The sequence below is a fragment of the Macrotis lagotis genome, chromosome X (assembly GCF_037893015.1).
Source record: "Macrotis lagotis isolate mMagLag1 chromosome X, bilby.v1.9.chrom.fasta, whole genome shotgun sequence".
NCBI lineage: Eukaryota > Metazoa > Chordata > Mammalia > Peramelemorphia > Peramelidae > Macrotis > Macrotis lagotis.
This window is the reverse complement of record NC_133666.1, coordinates 64,733,515-64,747,459: the sequence shown is the minus strand read 5'-3', so window position 1 is coordinate 64,747,459 and position 13,945 is coordinate 64,733,515. Positions and strand designations below refer to the sequence as shown.

Here is a 13,945-nt window from a genome sequence, read left to right as displayed (position 1 = left end):
CCCATGAGGTCTTAACTAATTCCTCTACTTCCCCCCCCATCTCCAATCAAAACCAAAAGACTTCCTATTTATTTTTCACATACTCAGATATGTCCAAGTTCTCATTCCTTATTTCTATATGTCTGAGTTCTGTGAGATCAGGGACGTTTTTCTTTTTGTCTTTGCATCGCCATGGCCTAGAGCAGTCATTGGTAAAGAGTAGGCACTTAATAAATGCTCCTTGATTCTTAGTGCAGAAAATTGAGTCTGTGATGGCTGAGTACATTGTTAGGTGATTGAAGGCACCAAGAGGACACACAGAAACTGGTCCCTGGCCAAAGAGACAACTGAGCTGTAGATGGTAAACAGCAAGTGACACAGAAAACTTTTGACACAAGGGGACTCAAATTTCCATTGTGACATATGATGGCTGTCCAATGGCTTCTGACATATGTTGTTATGCAATATTCCAACCAAGTCATATCCAAATTAAGTTTGGATCTTATTGGGAGAGGGAGGGTTGTCTGCACATTCTCGAATGCACTCCACACGACAATGTTGCAGAACCCAGAGCAAACCCAACACACAGCCACAGTGGCCCTGGGCAATGCTCAAAGGCTGAGAGTTGCAGCCTAGTGCCAGTCTACATCACCAGAGGCACTCCCTCACATTTCCTATGCAGATAAAAATGCAGGTCTACCCTGCCTGTGCTTCTCCATCCTCCCCGCTCCCAAATCAAGATCATCCATTAGATGTGGACAGAGACCAACCATCAGAACTAAGCAGGGAGTTGTGTGCCTGAAGTCATCTGCATTCATGTGACTCCAAATTTTAGCCATGGACTAAAAACCACCAAGTGAGTTACTGCAGCATATTCTTGCTTATCCCAACTCTACTCCATCCAGCAATATCAAAAGGGAGTCTTGTATAATTCATGTTCACACAAGAAGAGTCAAGTGAAAGTGACCCTATCACCTGCTATCCTGCAGAGATTACCAGTGAAGAAATGGGCAGGTGAGCTGGAAATATTGTGGTAGAGAGAAGAGGAGCAAAAGCGATTGAAATTTCTTTAGAGAACATTATCAGTACATGCTTAGAACAATTTTGCAAAGAAATAGGGCAATAACATGGGCTGTGGTCAAATGTTTTTCTAGCTGTTATCAAAGAATGCGATCAAGAAGAAACCTTCAAATCCTCCTTTTTCTTGCTTCTTTACTATACCAACCTGGATCTTATTGATCAGCACAGGTATATACACACATATACATAAGTATCCCTCTAAAATTAGAATGCTGTGAAGAAACGAAATGGCAAGGAAAGCTCCAAAAAATACCCAAACACAAATTTTCAAACAAAATTAATTCAAAAGAGAAAGAGATTTTATGAAATTTAGTGCAAAGGGATCAGAGAAAGAGGAATCAAGCAAAGGAATCTTGCCAATTAACAGCATTTAACAATGAAAGCAGAAGCATGGTCAAGGCTAAGCAAACAAAATCAGATATGATCATAAAGAAAGCTGGAAAACAAGAAGAAAAATTCTACCACCACTATTTGCTGTCTAACATCCTGACATTCCCAGGACAGGCCTGTATATACAAACTGCTAGTTGGACAGAGCTTCTTTTCCCCTGCAGATGAACTCTAGCCCCTCAGTCTCATTCTATACAGTAACCAATTTCTCCAGGAACCCCCAAGGGTCAACATGAAGAACTGTCTCCACAGCAATATCATCACCAACCATTTCCTTTCATCTCCTCAGGGGGTTCATATGTAGATACAGATTGTTCAGGGTAGTCCTAAATTAAAAATATATTGTTGAACTGACCATTCCCCTCCAAACCATTGAAATGCCTCAGAAGTTCCAACATTTTGGCAGATAACTGGATGAATCAAGTCAGTAAGTAAGCATGTAAAAATGGACTTAAGTCACAAAAGTTGGAGAATTACAGGTTAAAGCAAAGACTCAACTCTTTGGGCAAAACCCTGCATCCTAGCCTATATTGGGATGCAGAATCTAGTAGGAAAGGGGTTCAATACTGAATTTGAAAGTAAAGGCCTAGGTTTCAAATCCTAATTCGAGTATTTACCAACTGGGCAACTGTAGAGACATCATTTAACCTTTCCATGCTTCTGTATCCTCATCCATCAAAATGGAGGAATTGGAAGGAACTGGTCTCTGAGGTCCCTTTTAGCTCTATTCTTTATCTTTTGCTATGCACACAACAGAATTCCCAATCTGATTGTAAAACATACCAACCTTGTAATATGCTAAAAATACACACAACTGTACACATGACAAAGCTGATCAACTCGATTTCCTGATTTTTGACTAGGATCACAAGATCAAGTTTCTCCCCTTTTCTCTGTCTTTTTCTGTTTATAGCTCAGCTGATTGTACCTACAATCTTTTTGCTATATCTTTTTGAACACTTCCTTCTTTTTCAAACTATAAACAGCTACCCTTAAACATCACTCTTTCTTCGTCTTGGGAGTCAAAGAAAAGATCTTGAGCACAAAAAAATATCAATCTAAGATTAGCATTAATGCCACCTGGCTATCCAGGTAAGACAAACCAGCCATCACTTTTGGAGTGAGTAGCACCTACCATCAACAATCAAAAAAACCATCTGTTCAATTGATGACTGCAAGAGTGCTCAGCAGGGGGCACACATGCTTAACAAACAGGGGGCGACATATAAATGTCTATTCCCCTTCCATTCCCCATGCCATGCTACTCTATTCTCTCTATTGAGCTAGTTAAGAGGGGACAATCTCCAGATCAAAGCAGATCTTGCCTTCAAGGTGTTTACATTCCAAATGGTTTAAAAAGCTCTGAGGGTGCCACAAACCATGAATGCACATGTGTCCCCAAAGTGTCCATTTATCTCCTGATCTAATTAAATCTTTTTCTTAAGTACCAGTTTTCAATGTACATTTAAAATAGGCTAAATATGTGTGTATGTATTCATCATTTGAAAACTGATCACATTACAAGAGTGTTTTCCACTACTTTTAACTGTATGTGTTAAAAAGAAAAAAGCTTTTTAGGTCCAACCTTGGAATCAAACTTCTATGTATAACACTGAAAGGCAAAACAACTTCTGAGTTTCCAACAGAGTTCTGCAATGCAGCTTGCCTATACATTGGACTTTTCCTGTATCTAATGGCAACAAATCAGGCAGCCACCCTACCTAACCACAATACACTAAAATATAATTGCAGACAGTTTTTTTAAACTGAGTCAAGAAATATATACTGAAGGTTCACCATTTCACTGATGATTTGGTTTTCTGTAAGGGGCAGTGCTGCCTTTCACTAAATAAAACATATGTTCAAGTACACTGAGTTGGAAGTCAAGCAGAGTTTTAAGGACCATTTATCTAAGATATCATAGATGGTTCTAGGTATGGATTGGACTAAATGACAACAAAGGTCCATTCCTACTCCCAGATCCTATGAGCCTAGGGTCATTTCAACCATCTGGAATGATCACTGACTCTGAATTCAGTCATTTGTTTAAATATATAGAACTTGACACATTTTTTGTGTCCAACCATGATTGTGATGATGATAATGATGATGATGATAACCATCATAGTTTGGTGGTTTTGGCAATCATATGATTTGCCAAGAAATTACTTTATACATATATCTCATTTAATCAGATTCTAATTTTGTTTTTTGAGAGGGGAGAGAATGGAGAACTCCTGGTACAGGAAATATCCTTCATTAATGTAGACTAGAAATTTATAACTCAGAGTCTTAGGAAATTGCCCAGAGCATAGAGGTTAAGCCAGCCAATCAACATGCATTTATTATGAACCTACTAAGCACCAAGATCTGCTGCTAGGAATATAAAGATAAAAAGAGGCAATCCTTGTCCTCAGTTTTCATTCTAGGGGGTTAAATAATATGCCAATATGCATATAGGCAAAATAAATATATAGATTTTGGGGTTTTTTTTTTGCAAGACAATAGGGTTAAGTGACTTGCCTAAGGTCACACATGTAGGTAAGTATTCCGTATGTGAGGTCAGATTTGAACTCAGGTACTCCTGACTCCAGGGTCAGTGCTCTTTCCACTGCACCATGTAGCTTCTCTTTCTTTTATAAAAATTTTATTTATCAAACATATAATTTCTTTATTAGACAATGGAATACATATTATTAAGAATATAATTATTGATATTAAATAAATCATATTTACCATAACTATGAAAATAAAGACTAAAGCAGCTGGCAGAGATCAGCAAACACATTAGGAAAAAGGTAAGAGTGTAAGATGAACTTAAAAACAAGGGACTCCAAGAGTTTCTCATTCCAGGCCTCCCAGATCTGTGGTCAGATAGACAGTTCTGTCTTTGGAAAGGGAGGACTTATGCTGAACCTGAACTTCTGTCCAGCTGATTCCAAGGCTAGCTCAGCTTCTCTATCTACCAAACCCTGCTGCCCTTCATTTTCGGATACAAAGTCTATTCAATTACGTGTTTGGTTTTAGCAGATTTAAATTACCCAAATCCTAAGAGAAGATTTTTTATTGCAACTTGGGGACCAAATGACAGTCACTGCAGGGACTACATGAAGTAGCCATTATGGAAAAAGTGGCCATTCATTTACAAATGAAGGAAATTTCTACTTGAATGCATTCTATTCTCTAGGAATGACACTAGACCATTGCCCAGGGAAAATAATCATTCAAATTCTTTTTTTTTCCCCATAGGATCTACTTTGAAGATGACAAGGAAATGGAGGTTCCTATAAAAGGAATGCTTTAGAGGTCACAAGGAAAAGGATGGAATCAGTTTGATGAGAGTAAGAAAAAAGTAAAACAAACATATTAAATTTAGAAAGGGCTACATTAAAAATGAACCATTTTCCTTAGGCCTTAGCTATTTCTCAAAATAGGAATGTTCAGATTTCTTTCATAATAGTTTTTTATGTGGGGGTAAAAATGTTTTCCTCATATTATTCACCCTTTCAACACCAGGTTGGGTTGGAATTAGGGCAAATTGAGGTGCACCATTATCCACCTAATATCTCCCCCCCTCCCAATCCCAATCCAGTAATTCTTTTTTTTTCTTTGCTGCCTGACATGGTTTCTTGTTTCTGCCTCTTTGGAAGTACAAAATTGCCCCCTTTTCTTCCCATTTTATCAGATTTAAATTACCCTAATCCTAAGAGAAGATTTTATTATTTTATTATCTTGTTGACATTTATATATACAAACACACATACACACATAATACAGTTAAAAAATTTCTCCTTTTTTCCCCAAAGGCCCTCTTATGGATAGTTCAAGATCAAAGGATCGCTGAGGCAGGGCTGGAACAGACCTTCGAGGTTATCAAGTCCAGATCCTTTGCTGGACAAATGAAGAAAGTGAGGTACAGAGGAGAAGTGACTTGCCTAGTTACAGAGGTGGTATCTAAAATGAGATCTGAATCCAGGTCTTCCCATTTATTTCTTTGTTTCCTTTTCTTTGTTTCTTTCTTTTGTTTTATAATGTTACTGTTCCTTAAAAGTGTAATATTTGAATGACACATAAAAATCTAGCTGTCCTCAAACTATTTGAGGTATGCTAAGAAGGCAACAGGCTACAACAATTCAACAGCCAAAAAAAAAAAAACTACCATGGAGAATGGAAAAACAAAGAAATTGGAGGGATGACACTGGTCAAAGGAGGATAGCGAGTCACAAACCAAATCAAGATTATTAGGAGTCAGTGCTTTGGACCTCCAGAGGCCCCACATGCCTCTCATCCCAGCAGATGACCTTGTCTCCCATTTCTGGGAGCAGACTGCCACTCTGTTGCTAGAGGGCTGGCAGTTCCCCCCTCCCTACAACATCTCACTACATGTCACTTTCTCTTCCTTTGTCCTAGATAGGAGAGGAAAAGATGGCCCTGCTTCTTCTTGCCAGGGCTAATGCCCTCTGATGAGTGGTGCCCCGATCCCAGCTCTGTCTCTGTCTTCTTCGAATGGCCTTAGCTCATTTTGAAAAAAAGAGCTTATACAAATAGAAGAGAAATAGCTTGCTTTATATGACATAGAACTGGGTTGGTACTGAAATCATTTTCACTCTCTTTTCTTTTTCCTGTGTTTCTGCTTTGATATATTTCAGGAAGTAGCAGTATAGCTAAGGTACTATTCCTAAGCACGGGAGGGAACAAAATTAATTTTTTATGTTCCAAAACACCATTTAATTTCCTTTACTACCTTTTCCTGTCTCTTATCTCCATGCTGTTCCAACCTGCCAAACCACTCTTCTCCCCTCAATCCAAACTTATCTCAGAACTAATCTTCTCTGGGAAACTAACCCAATTAGCAGGGAAGCATATTCATAGGTACCCTTGGGCAAATAATTTCCCATCAACACTTAAAATAAATTTTAAGAACTCAGGAAAGCTCAGACAAGAGAAAGCTAAATTATTCTAATACCTTCTTTCAAGAGAATGTACTTCAAATAGAAAAAAGAGCACATTTGGGGTGTAGACTGCATAGCGTCTATTATACCAAAAGCATGCCGCGACTAGGGAATCAAGTTGAACTCAACAGAATACTAATGGCAGAAAGGATGAGCAACGGAATGCCCACTGCCGCTTGCCCTCATCTTTAATTATCAAGTGCGGAGAAAAATCTGCATTTCTGGCTTTTGCCAGCTTATCCAACCTATTACCCACTCGTTCCTTTCTTCTTTCGGTAGGCTCCTATGGGCAGTTAGAGAGTGGAGATCATTTCTTATGACAGAACAAAATTGCTTTAATATTTACTGCTTTCCATCTTGCTGACATGCCGCTGTCTCGAACTCATCTGCAGCCAATGTGCCAGTGTCTGAAAATGTCTTATTGGACATGTGGTCTATCCAAGCCAAGGTTGAGGCAATTTTGTCTGAGTAGACCTAATTAGTAAGTAAAGCAGGTAAGAAGGCCTTAGCTGACACTCTTCACTCTTCTTTATTTATGTTTACTTCCAGTACAGCTAGCTGGGAAGCCAGCAGGAAGCCTTTTGTAGCCAAGTGCTTGGTTATTCTTTAGCTAAACAGGAAAGGCAAGGCAAGGCAGCTGAGCAAAAGCCTCTGGATTGAGAGACCCTTTCTAACAGAAATTAGAGGAAGGAAAAAAAAAAGGTGGAGTCAGATTTCAATCTTTAAAGGCAGGGCTTGAAGGGCACTGAGTCCCTGGACCAGTCCCAAAGATCCCCAGTCACCTCCATTCAAATGTCAGGACAAGTTACAGATCATAAAAACAAATATAAAAAGGCAACTCACCTGGGTTGCTCTTTGTATACCTTAAAGTGGATCTGGTTTGCTACAAAATAAATCAGTCCCTAAAAAGCAAGACTAAATGCTGCCTGGCAGTCCCCTCACCTGTGAAACACTATTTGTGGCATGTATATGGCAAATTACACATACCCATTTCCTGCTACTTCTGATTTTAAAGGACCTTCTCCTCAAGCTAGAATCTCAGAAAATAACGGTTCAAAATAAGCAGAACTGAGTGTACTTTGAATGCTCTCTCTAGCGTGGGTTGGGTGTTTTCTGGAAAGCTCCAAGTGAAAGCTTGAGATCTCCTGGTTGTGACCTGCTGTGTTTTCCCAGGCAGGGCCACAGGCTGAGACCGGGGGAGGAAAGCTTCGATGCACAGCTGGTCGAGGGCAACAAGTCAAGGAGGAGTTTGGATTAGGATCTTACCTGGATTTCTCTGTATCCGCTTCCTTCGATCTCGGAAGGCTGCACCTGACTGCAGGGCCTCCAGCAGATTATCCATCACACCTGTCTCACCCTCTGGAGGAAGAAAGGAAGCAGAATTAATCTGGGAGGATTTCACATGAAAACAGAGGGAAATATAAGTGTAAAAGGTGGAAGTGGTGGGGGGGCAGGTTTGCATAATGCCCCTAATTTTAACAAATAACTCTATTTTACAACATGACTCCTGTTACTCTAGTACCATGGACTGACTACTTTATTATTTACTGTTAAGCAAAATTCATTCTTTTGACTTGAAGACCCTGTCTTTTGTATTATTGATGATGGCTTTGGATGCAGATAAACACTAGCTGATCAGCTAGCTTCCTCACAAGAGTCTTCTGAAATGCTCCAAAGCAAGAAACCACTGGCCTCCTTTAATGCAATCAAAGCAGAGGGACTTCTTTGATGAGGCAGAGTTTCACAAGGTTAAATACTGATTGTATTAATATGTCAAGCATTTAGCTGTCATCAGCTCCAGTCTCCAAAGACACTATTTTCAAAACACATTTCCATTTAATTTTGGCTTCCCCCTTCCCTTTTGCCCATTTCCACAAGGAAAAATTGAGCAGTGGCCTTTGAATGGAGTCATATCAAACAGGGAGATGGCAGCTGGAAACCATTTGTCCTACCCCTCTTGGGCAAAGAGCCTATTTTTAAAAAATCTTAAGGCTAAGAAAAAAATATGTAAAAGAGTCTTTTCAGAACATAAAATGTCAAGGAAAACATCTCAAACACATTTTCAACAATTTTTTCCCTCTTTTAACTTCCATTGGCCAAGTATACATACATAAACACACAAACACACACACACACAGAGTTACATTAGCCAATGGAAAGAAAAAGGTCTCAATAAGGCCAAAATTTTTTATCTTCCAGTTTAAATGACCATCAGTTCTCCTGGACTCCCCAAGTGATATGGGGCTACTTCTCCACTAACTAGCTGTGACCTTTGTATTCCTCAAAGATGAAGGGGAAGCTGCATGGAAAAGAGCTGGCTGATTCTCTGTAGTTTTGAGGTTCACTCTGGAAAGTCATACTTGAAGCCAACATCTGCTGAAGCCATCCTCTGCCTTTCCCTCTCCAGCTCATCCCTAGTAGCCTGACCCAGGCTTATCCATCTATAGTCTACTTGCTCATAACTGGCTGAGTCCTCTAGAATGGCTTCAGATGCTAACAGATTCCCCTTGAGCTAGGAGTCTTCCAAGTCTTCATTTCCTTGGGCTATGTCTCTCAGAAACCACCCTTTCTTGTCCTGGCTACTTCTTTGCTCAGGTTCCCCAGGCAAGGAAGAAGTGTTGTCATACTCTTCATGCCCTGGTCCTACTCCCAGGCCGTCCCCCTTTGGGTGCAGATTATTATACCACCATACTCATCACACAGTCCAACTCATTGTGGCCATCAACCAGATTCTACATGATCTCTCAACCTTCTGAACCTGGCTTTCAGTCTTCCTTCAGTGCTCATTAGAGATGACTCCATATTATACCTTGATATCCTGGCCTTCCAGTACATTTCCTCAACTCCCATAACCTCCAACTTTTCTTCACCTATCCAGAACTCTGTAATTCTTCTGACCATAATAACCTTCTATTCTTCCATTTCTTGCTCTTCCTCACCCCTACAAAACCCATTATTAATCATCATGACAATTTCCAGTCCCTCTACCTCTCCTTGTTATCACTTTTGATCATACTTCTCAATCTTGTTCCAGTGGCTAACTATTTCAACTACACAATAAGAACCCTTCTTTCATTCCTTTGTCCTTTGGCCAAACCCTTCATCTTCCACCCAAAGAATCAGAATTGGAGAGCTGGAGATGATTTGGGGGTCATCTAACACAATGTAGACCTGAAAAGAATAGTCACTAGAACATACCTGACAATTACTCAAACTGGGAGCCAAATGGATTTACTAAAAATTTCCAAAATCTATTCTCATTTGGAACTTCACTACCACCTGGTGATCCTTTTATTCTTCCATATTCATAATCACATAAGGAGGTCTGTCCTGATTCCTATTCCCCTCACTCTGCCTCCCTAATACTCAGAGCATCACCACTCTCTCCCACTCTCTTAGGTTCAATTTTCATCTCTATGTAGATGTACAGACCTAAATATCCAGTCCTAGTCTTTCTTCTGAGCTCCAATCCCACATCACCAACTGCTTTTTGGGTATCTCAATCTAGATCTCCTTTCAAGCGCACAATGTTCATGTTTATTTTGTCCCTTGAACTCTTCTCTTCCTAACTTTCCCTTTACTGTTGAGAGCACAGCCAATTTTTTTTAAGTTTTTGCAAGGCAAACCGGGTAAAAAGTGGCTTGCCCAAGGCCAAACAGCTAGGTAATTATTAAGTGTCTAAGACTGGATTTGAACCCAGGTACTCCTGACTCCAGGGCCGGTGCTTTATCCACTGTACCACCTAGCTGCCCCGAGCACAGCCAATTTTAAAGTCACTGAGGCTCAAGGGTGTTACCCTTGACTTCTCAGTCAATAACCATCTATTAAGTGCCTACTTAGTACCAGACACTATGCTAAGAGCTGGGGATACAAATGTAAATAAAAATGAAGACAGTCTTTTCCCTCAAGGAACCTATAGTCTAATGGGAAAAGCCAACATACACACAAAAAAATTGAAAAGTACTGTGGGAGGTGAAGGAACTGGGTGGAAGAACATGATGGAGAAATCTTAAAGCAGTAAAACTGGTGGAAATTGGGGGAGAAGATTGTGCTGGGTCTCCTTTCAGAGGGAGATTTTGGAGTTCATGGCTCTGCCCTCCAGTCACAGTGTTCTTTCACAGACAAAGGATGAAATGAGAGAGTACCAAGATTGCTTCACTCATGGAGGATAATGAGATTTCCCAATGATAGAAATTCCTTACTCATTCACCTTACAGAGATAATCAGTTTCTACCTTCACCACATTTCTCTCATATCCATCCCCTTCTATCTTCCCACGCAAAGACCACCCTCATTCTGGCCCTCATCTCCTCTCACTTGTACTATTATAATCCCCTTCTAATTGGACTCCAATCCATCTTCCAACTCAGCTGCCAAAAGGATTTTCCTAAAAGAGCAGCTTTGCCTACATCACCCTCTTCCTTCAATAAAGTTAGTAGGTCTCTATTAACTCTAGGATCAAATAGAAAATCTTGTGTTTAAAGAGAAGCTCTGACTACCTCACCCTCTTTCTTCAATAAAGTTAGTAGATCCCTATTAAGACTGGGATCAAATAGAAAATCTTTTGTTTGGTTTTTAGAGTCTTTCACAGGCTGACCCTTTATTACCTTTTTCAGTCTTCTTAGATATGACTCCCTTTTATGCAGTCAGATCAGTGTAATAACTAACCATGAATCCAGAGAGCTAATGAAAAAGCATTAATATCTACCTCCTCACAGAGACGTGAAGGATTCAGAATGTGCATAGTGAGGCAAACACACAGACATAGACACACACACTCACACACAGACACTTTTATTTTGGACATGGCTATTGTGGAAATTTGTTTTGCTTCACTATACATCTTTGCAGAAGGAATTTTATTTTTCCCCATTCTCAATTAGGGAGGGAGGAAAGGAGAGAAGGCAGTTTTTTTTTTGCTGATGTGAAAAATAAAATCCAATTTTTAAAATACCTTATACTAGACTTGACAAGTCCATGGTTTTATTTAGAAATCTTTGAAAACCTTTGGATAAAGTGCTATGATGCAACCAAATAAGTGTGTGGATATTAGCCAGAAGGAAAATTTGATTTGGATTTATATAAAATGGTCTAGATCTGCACCCATGAATATGAGCATCTGGCAGTGGAAAGGAAGATATGAGGACCTCAAAAGCTCTTTTAGTCTGACACTGGTGCAAGAGAAAGAAATGGTAAAAGGAGAAAGAAAAAGTAATCCCATTATGGTGAAAATGAGAAACAATGAGGAAGGACCCCGGGCCTATATAGATCCAGGAGGAAAGAAGTGGGAAATGAAATCAGCAGTTTCAGGGGTGAAGGGAAATTCCCAAACAGGACTGATCTTTCTCCAAGTTTCTACTCCTTTCAAAGTGCCTGTCTTTCCATAGATCAGATGCTGTAATAGAAACTGCTTGCCTTTTTTCACCCAAATGATTTTAGGACCCTGAATTCTGCCTCAACCACAAAGTGACCAGGAATTAACTGGGTGATAAATATAAATGTTAATCAGAGGATCTTACACTTTTTTTTGTCCTGGACTCATCTCACAGTCTGGTAAAGCCCCTGTAACCCTGCTCAGAATTATGTTTTTACATGCAAAAACCAAAACATATAGGATTACAAGGGTAACCAATTCCACTGAACTAAAGAGAACAGTTTCAAAAATAAAAATCAAGTCATGGAGTCCAGGTGAAGAAGCTCCGATTTAAATTAAACCTCTTCTTAAATGTTGGGAATTTTCCTAACTGGAGGCTCTGATCAATTACTATGAAATCCCTAAAGCTACAGAGAGAACCAAAGGGACCAAAGGAACTATTAGACTGTTCCTAAATTTCAATGAGCTCATTATTGTAAGAGCATAGCTAATTACACCTCCAGAGACAAAGGAGGAAAGGAGGCAAGACTGAGAGGACACTGCTCATTGGTCACCTATATGCTCTACAATCACATTGCATACCTACCCAGTAATTTATATGTTGCCAATGCCGCATGATGCTGAATGAAGATGGAGAAAACCATGCAACTACTCTCACTGGGTCTACTACAAATTGATATCAGCTAGCCTTGACTTGACTCTCAGTGAAGCATGGCAATCTTTTATCAATCCACTCTCCATTATCTTCCAAACCTTGTTACCCTTCTTAAAGCCTCCCATGGCTTCTTCTCTCCTCACTCTCTCAGTTCAGAACCTTATCTCATGTTTTTCAGGAAAAAAAACTGAGGCCCTTCACCATGAGCTCCCTCTGCTCCCCTCTTCCTCATCTCCTATCACTCAGATGCTTCTGCCACTTTATCCTCTTTCACTTCGGTATCACATGATTCTTCCTAGGACTATTGCAATAGCCTGCTGGTGGACCGCCCTCCCTGAAGTCTGCTCAATACTGTACATTCTCCTTTCATCCACCAGTGACTTTCATCAAACACAAGTCAGATCATGTCACTTCTACCTCCACATTCAAGAAACTCCAGGGGCTCCCTATCACCTCAAGGATCAAATGCAAAATCAGTTCTTTGTTTGACTTTCCAATCCTTTGTAACATAAATTCCCTCCCCTTCCCACACAATATTTCCACTCTTCTTACATCTTCCTCCCCGAAAGGGACTTTTATTCCAGTTGACACCAGCTCCTGAATGTTTGGCAAACAGGACCCTCCATCTCTCAGCTCCAGGCATTCTTTCTGGTTGCCTCCAATGCCTGGAATGTTCTCTTTCCAACTACTGACTTCCCAGTTTCCTCCACTTTCTACAAGAAGCCTTCTCCATCCACTCTTCATTCTAATGCCTTCCCTCTGTTCTTTTCTATTTAGCCTTGTTTGTCCACAGCCTGATTCCTTGTTGTGAGAAAGCTGGGTCTTTCTTGTGCTTCCCTTTGTATCACTAGGGCTTAACATAGTGTGAGGGATTTATAGGATCTTAATATATTTTTTGACTGGCTGAGAATATGAGTTCTTGAAAAGTGAGAGATAGTTTTTATTTCTATATCTTTAGATCCTAGCACATTGCCATCTACACAGTCATTCACATAATACCAACTGGTTGAACTGAATCAAAACTGAATCTCAAATTAGGAAGGAACCTCCCCAGGATAGAAGTCAAGCTGAACCTAATGAAAATTCCACCTCATACTCAGCAACTGTTCACCCAACTCCTTCATGAAGCCCTTCAGTGCCAGGGAACTCATACCATCCAAGGTAATTATTCCAATGCTGGGAAACTCTCCTTAGCTATTTTCAATGATCCCTTCCATTTTGAAGGATAATAAAGATCGGAATGCATTGTCTCAGATCAGAGAATAAAAGTACATTTTCTAACAGGTCTAAAATAAGATGGACAATTTTGGATTATGTTCTTCATTTGAACTTTGACACTTCTTCAAGATATTACATTTTTTTAAAAGACATACAGTAAGAAAAGGTTAGAGCTTGAAAAGAAGCTGGGGTCATCTAGTCCAACCTCTTCATTTTACAGATGAGTACAATGAATGGAAATTCCAGTATTGTTTATCCAATGACCGGTCTTTGGAATTAATGACAACAAAAAATTTCC

The 13,945-nt window shown here is 39.8% G+C and overlaps 1 protein-coding gene across 4 annotated transcripts in view; it reads right to left on the bottom strand.

Moving 5' to 3' along the window:
* Window positions 1–13,945, bottom strand: part of DIAPH2 (diaphanous related formin 2) — an 857,560-nt gene that overhangs the window by 137,472 nt on the left and 706,143 nt on the right. For all 4 annotated transcript variants that reach the window (XM_074205516.1, XM_074205517.1, XM_074205518.1 and 1 more), the window contains one exon: window positions 7,667–7,759. In XM_074205516.1, the coding sequence (XP_074061617.1) occupies window positions 7,667–7,759 (93 nt within the window). The remainder of the gene's footprint in view (window positions 1–7,666; window positions 7,760–13,945) is intronic.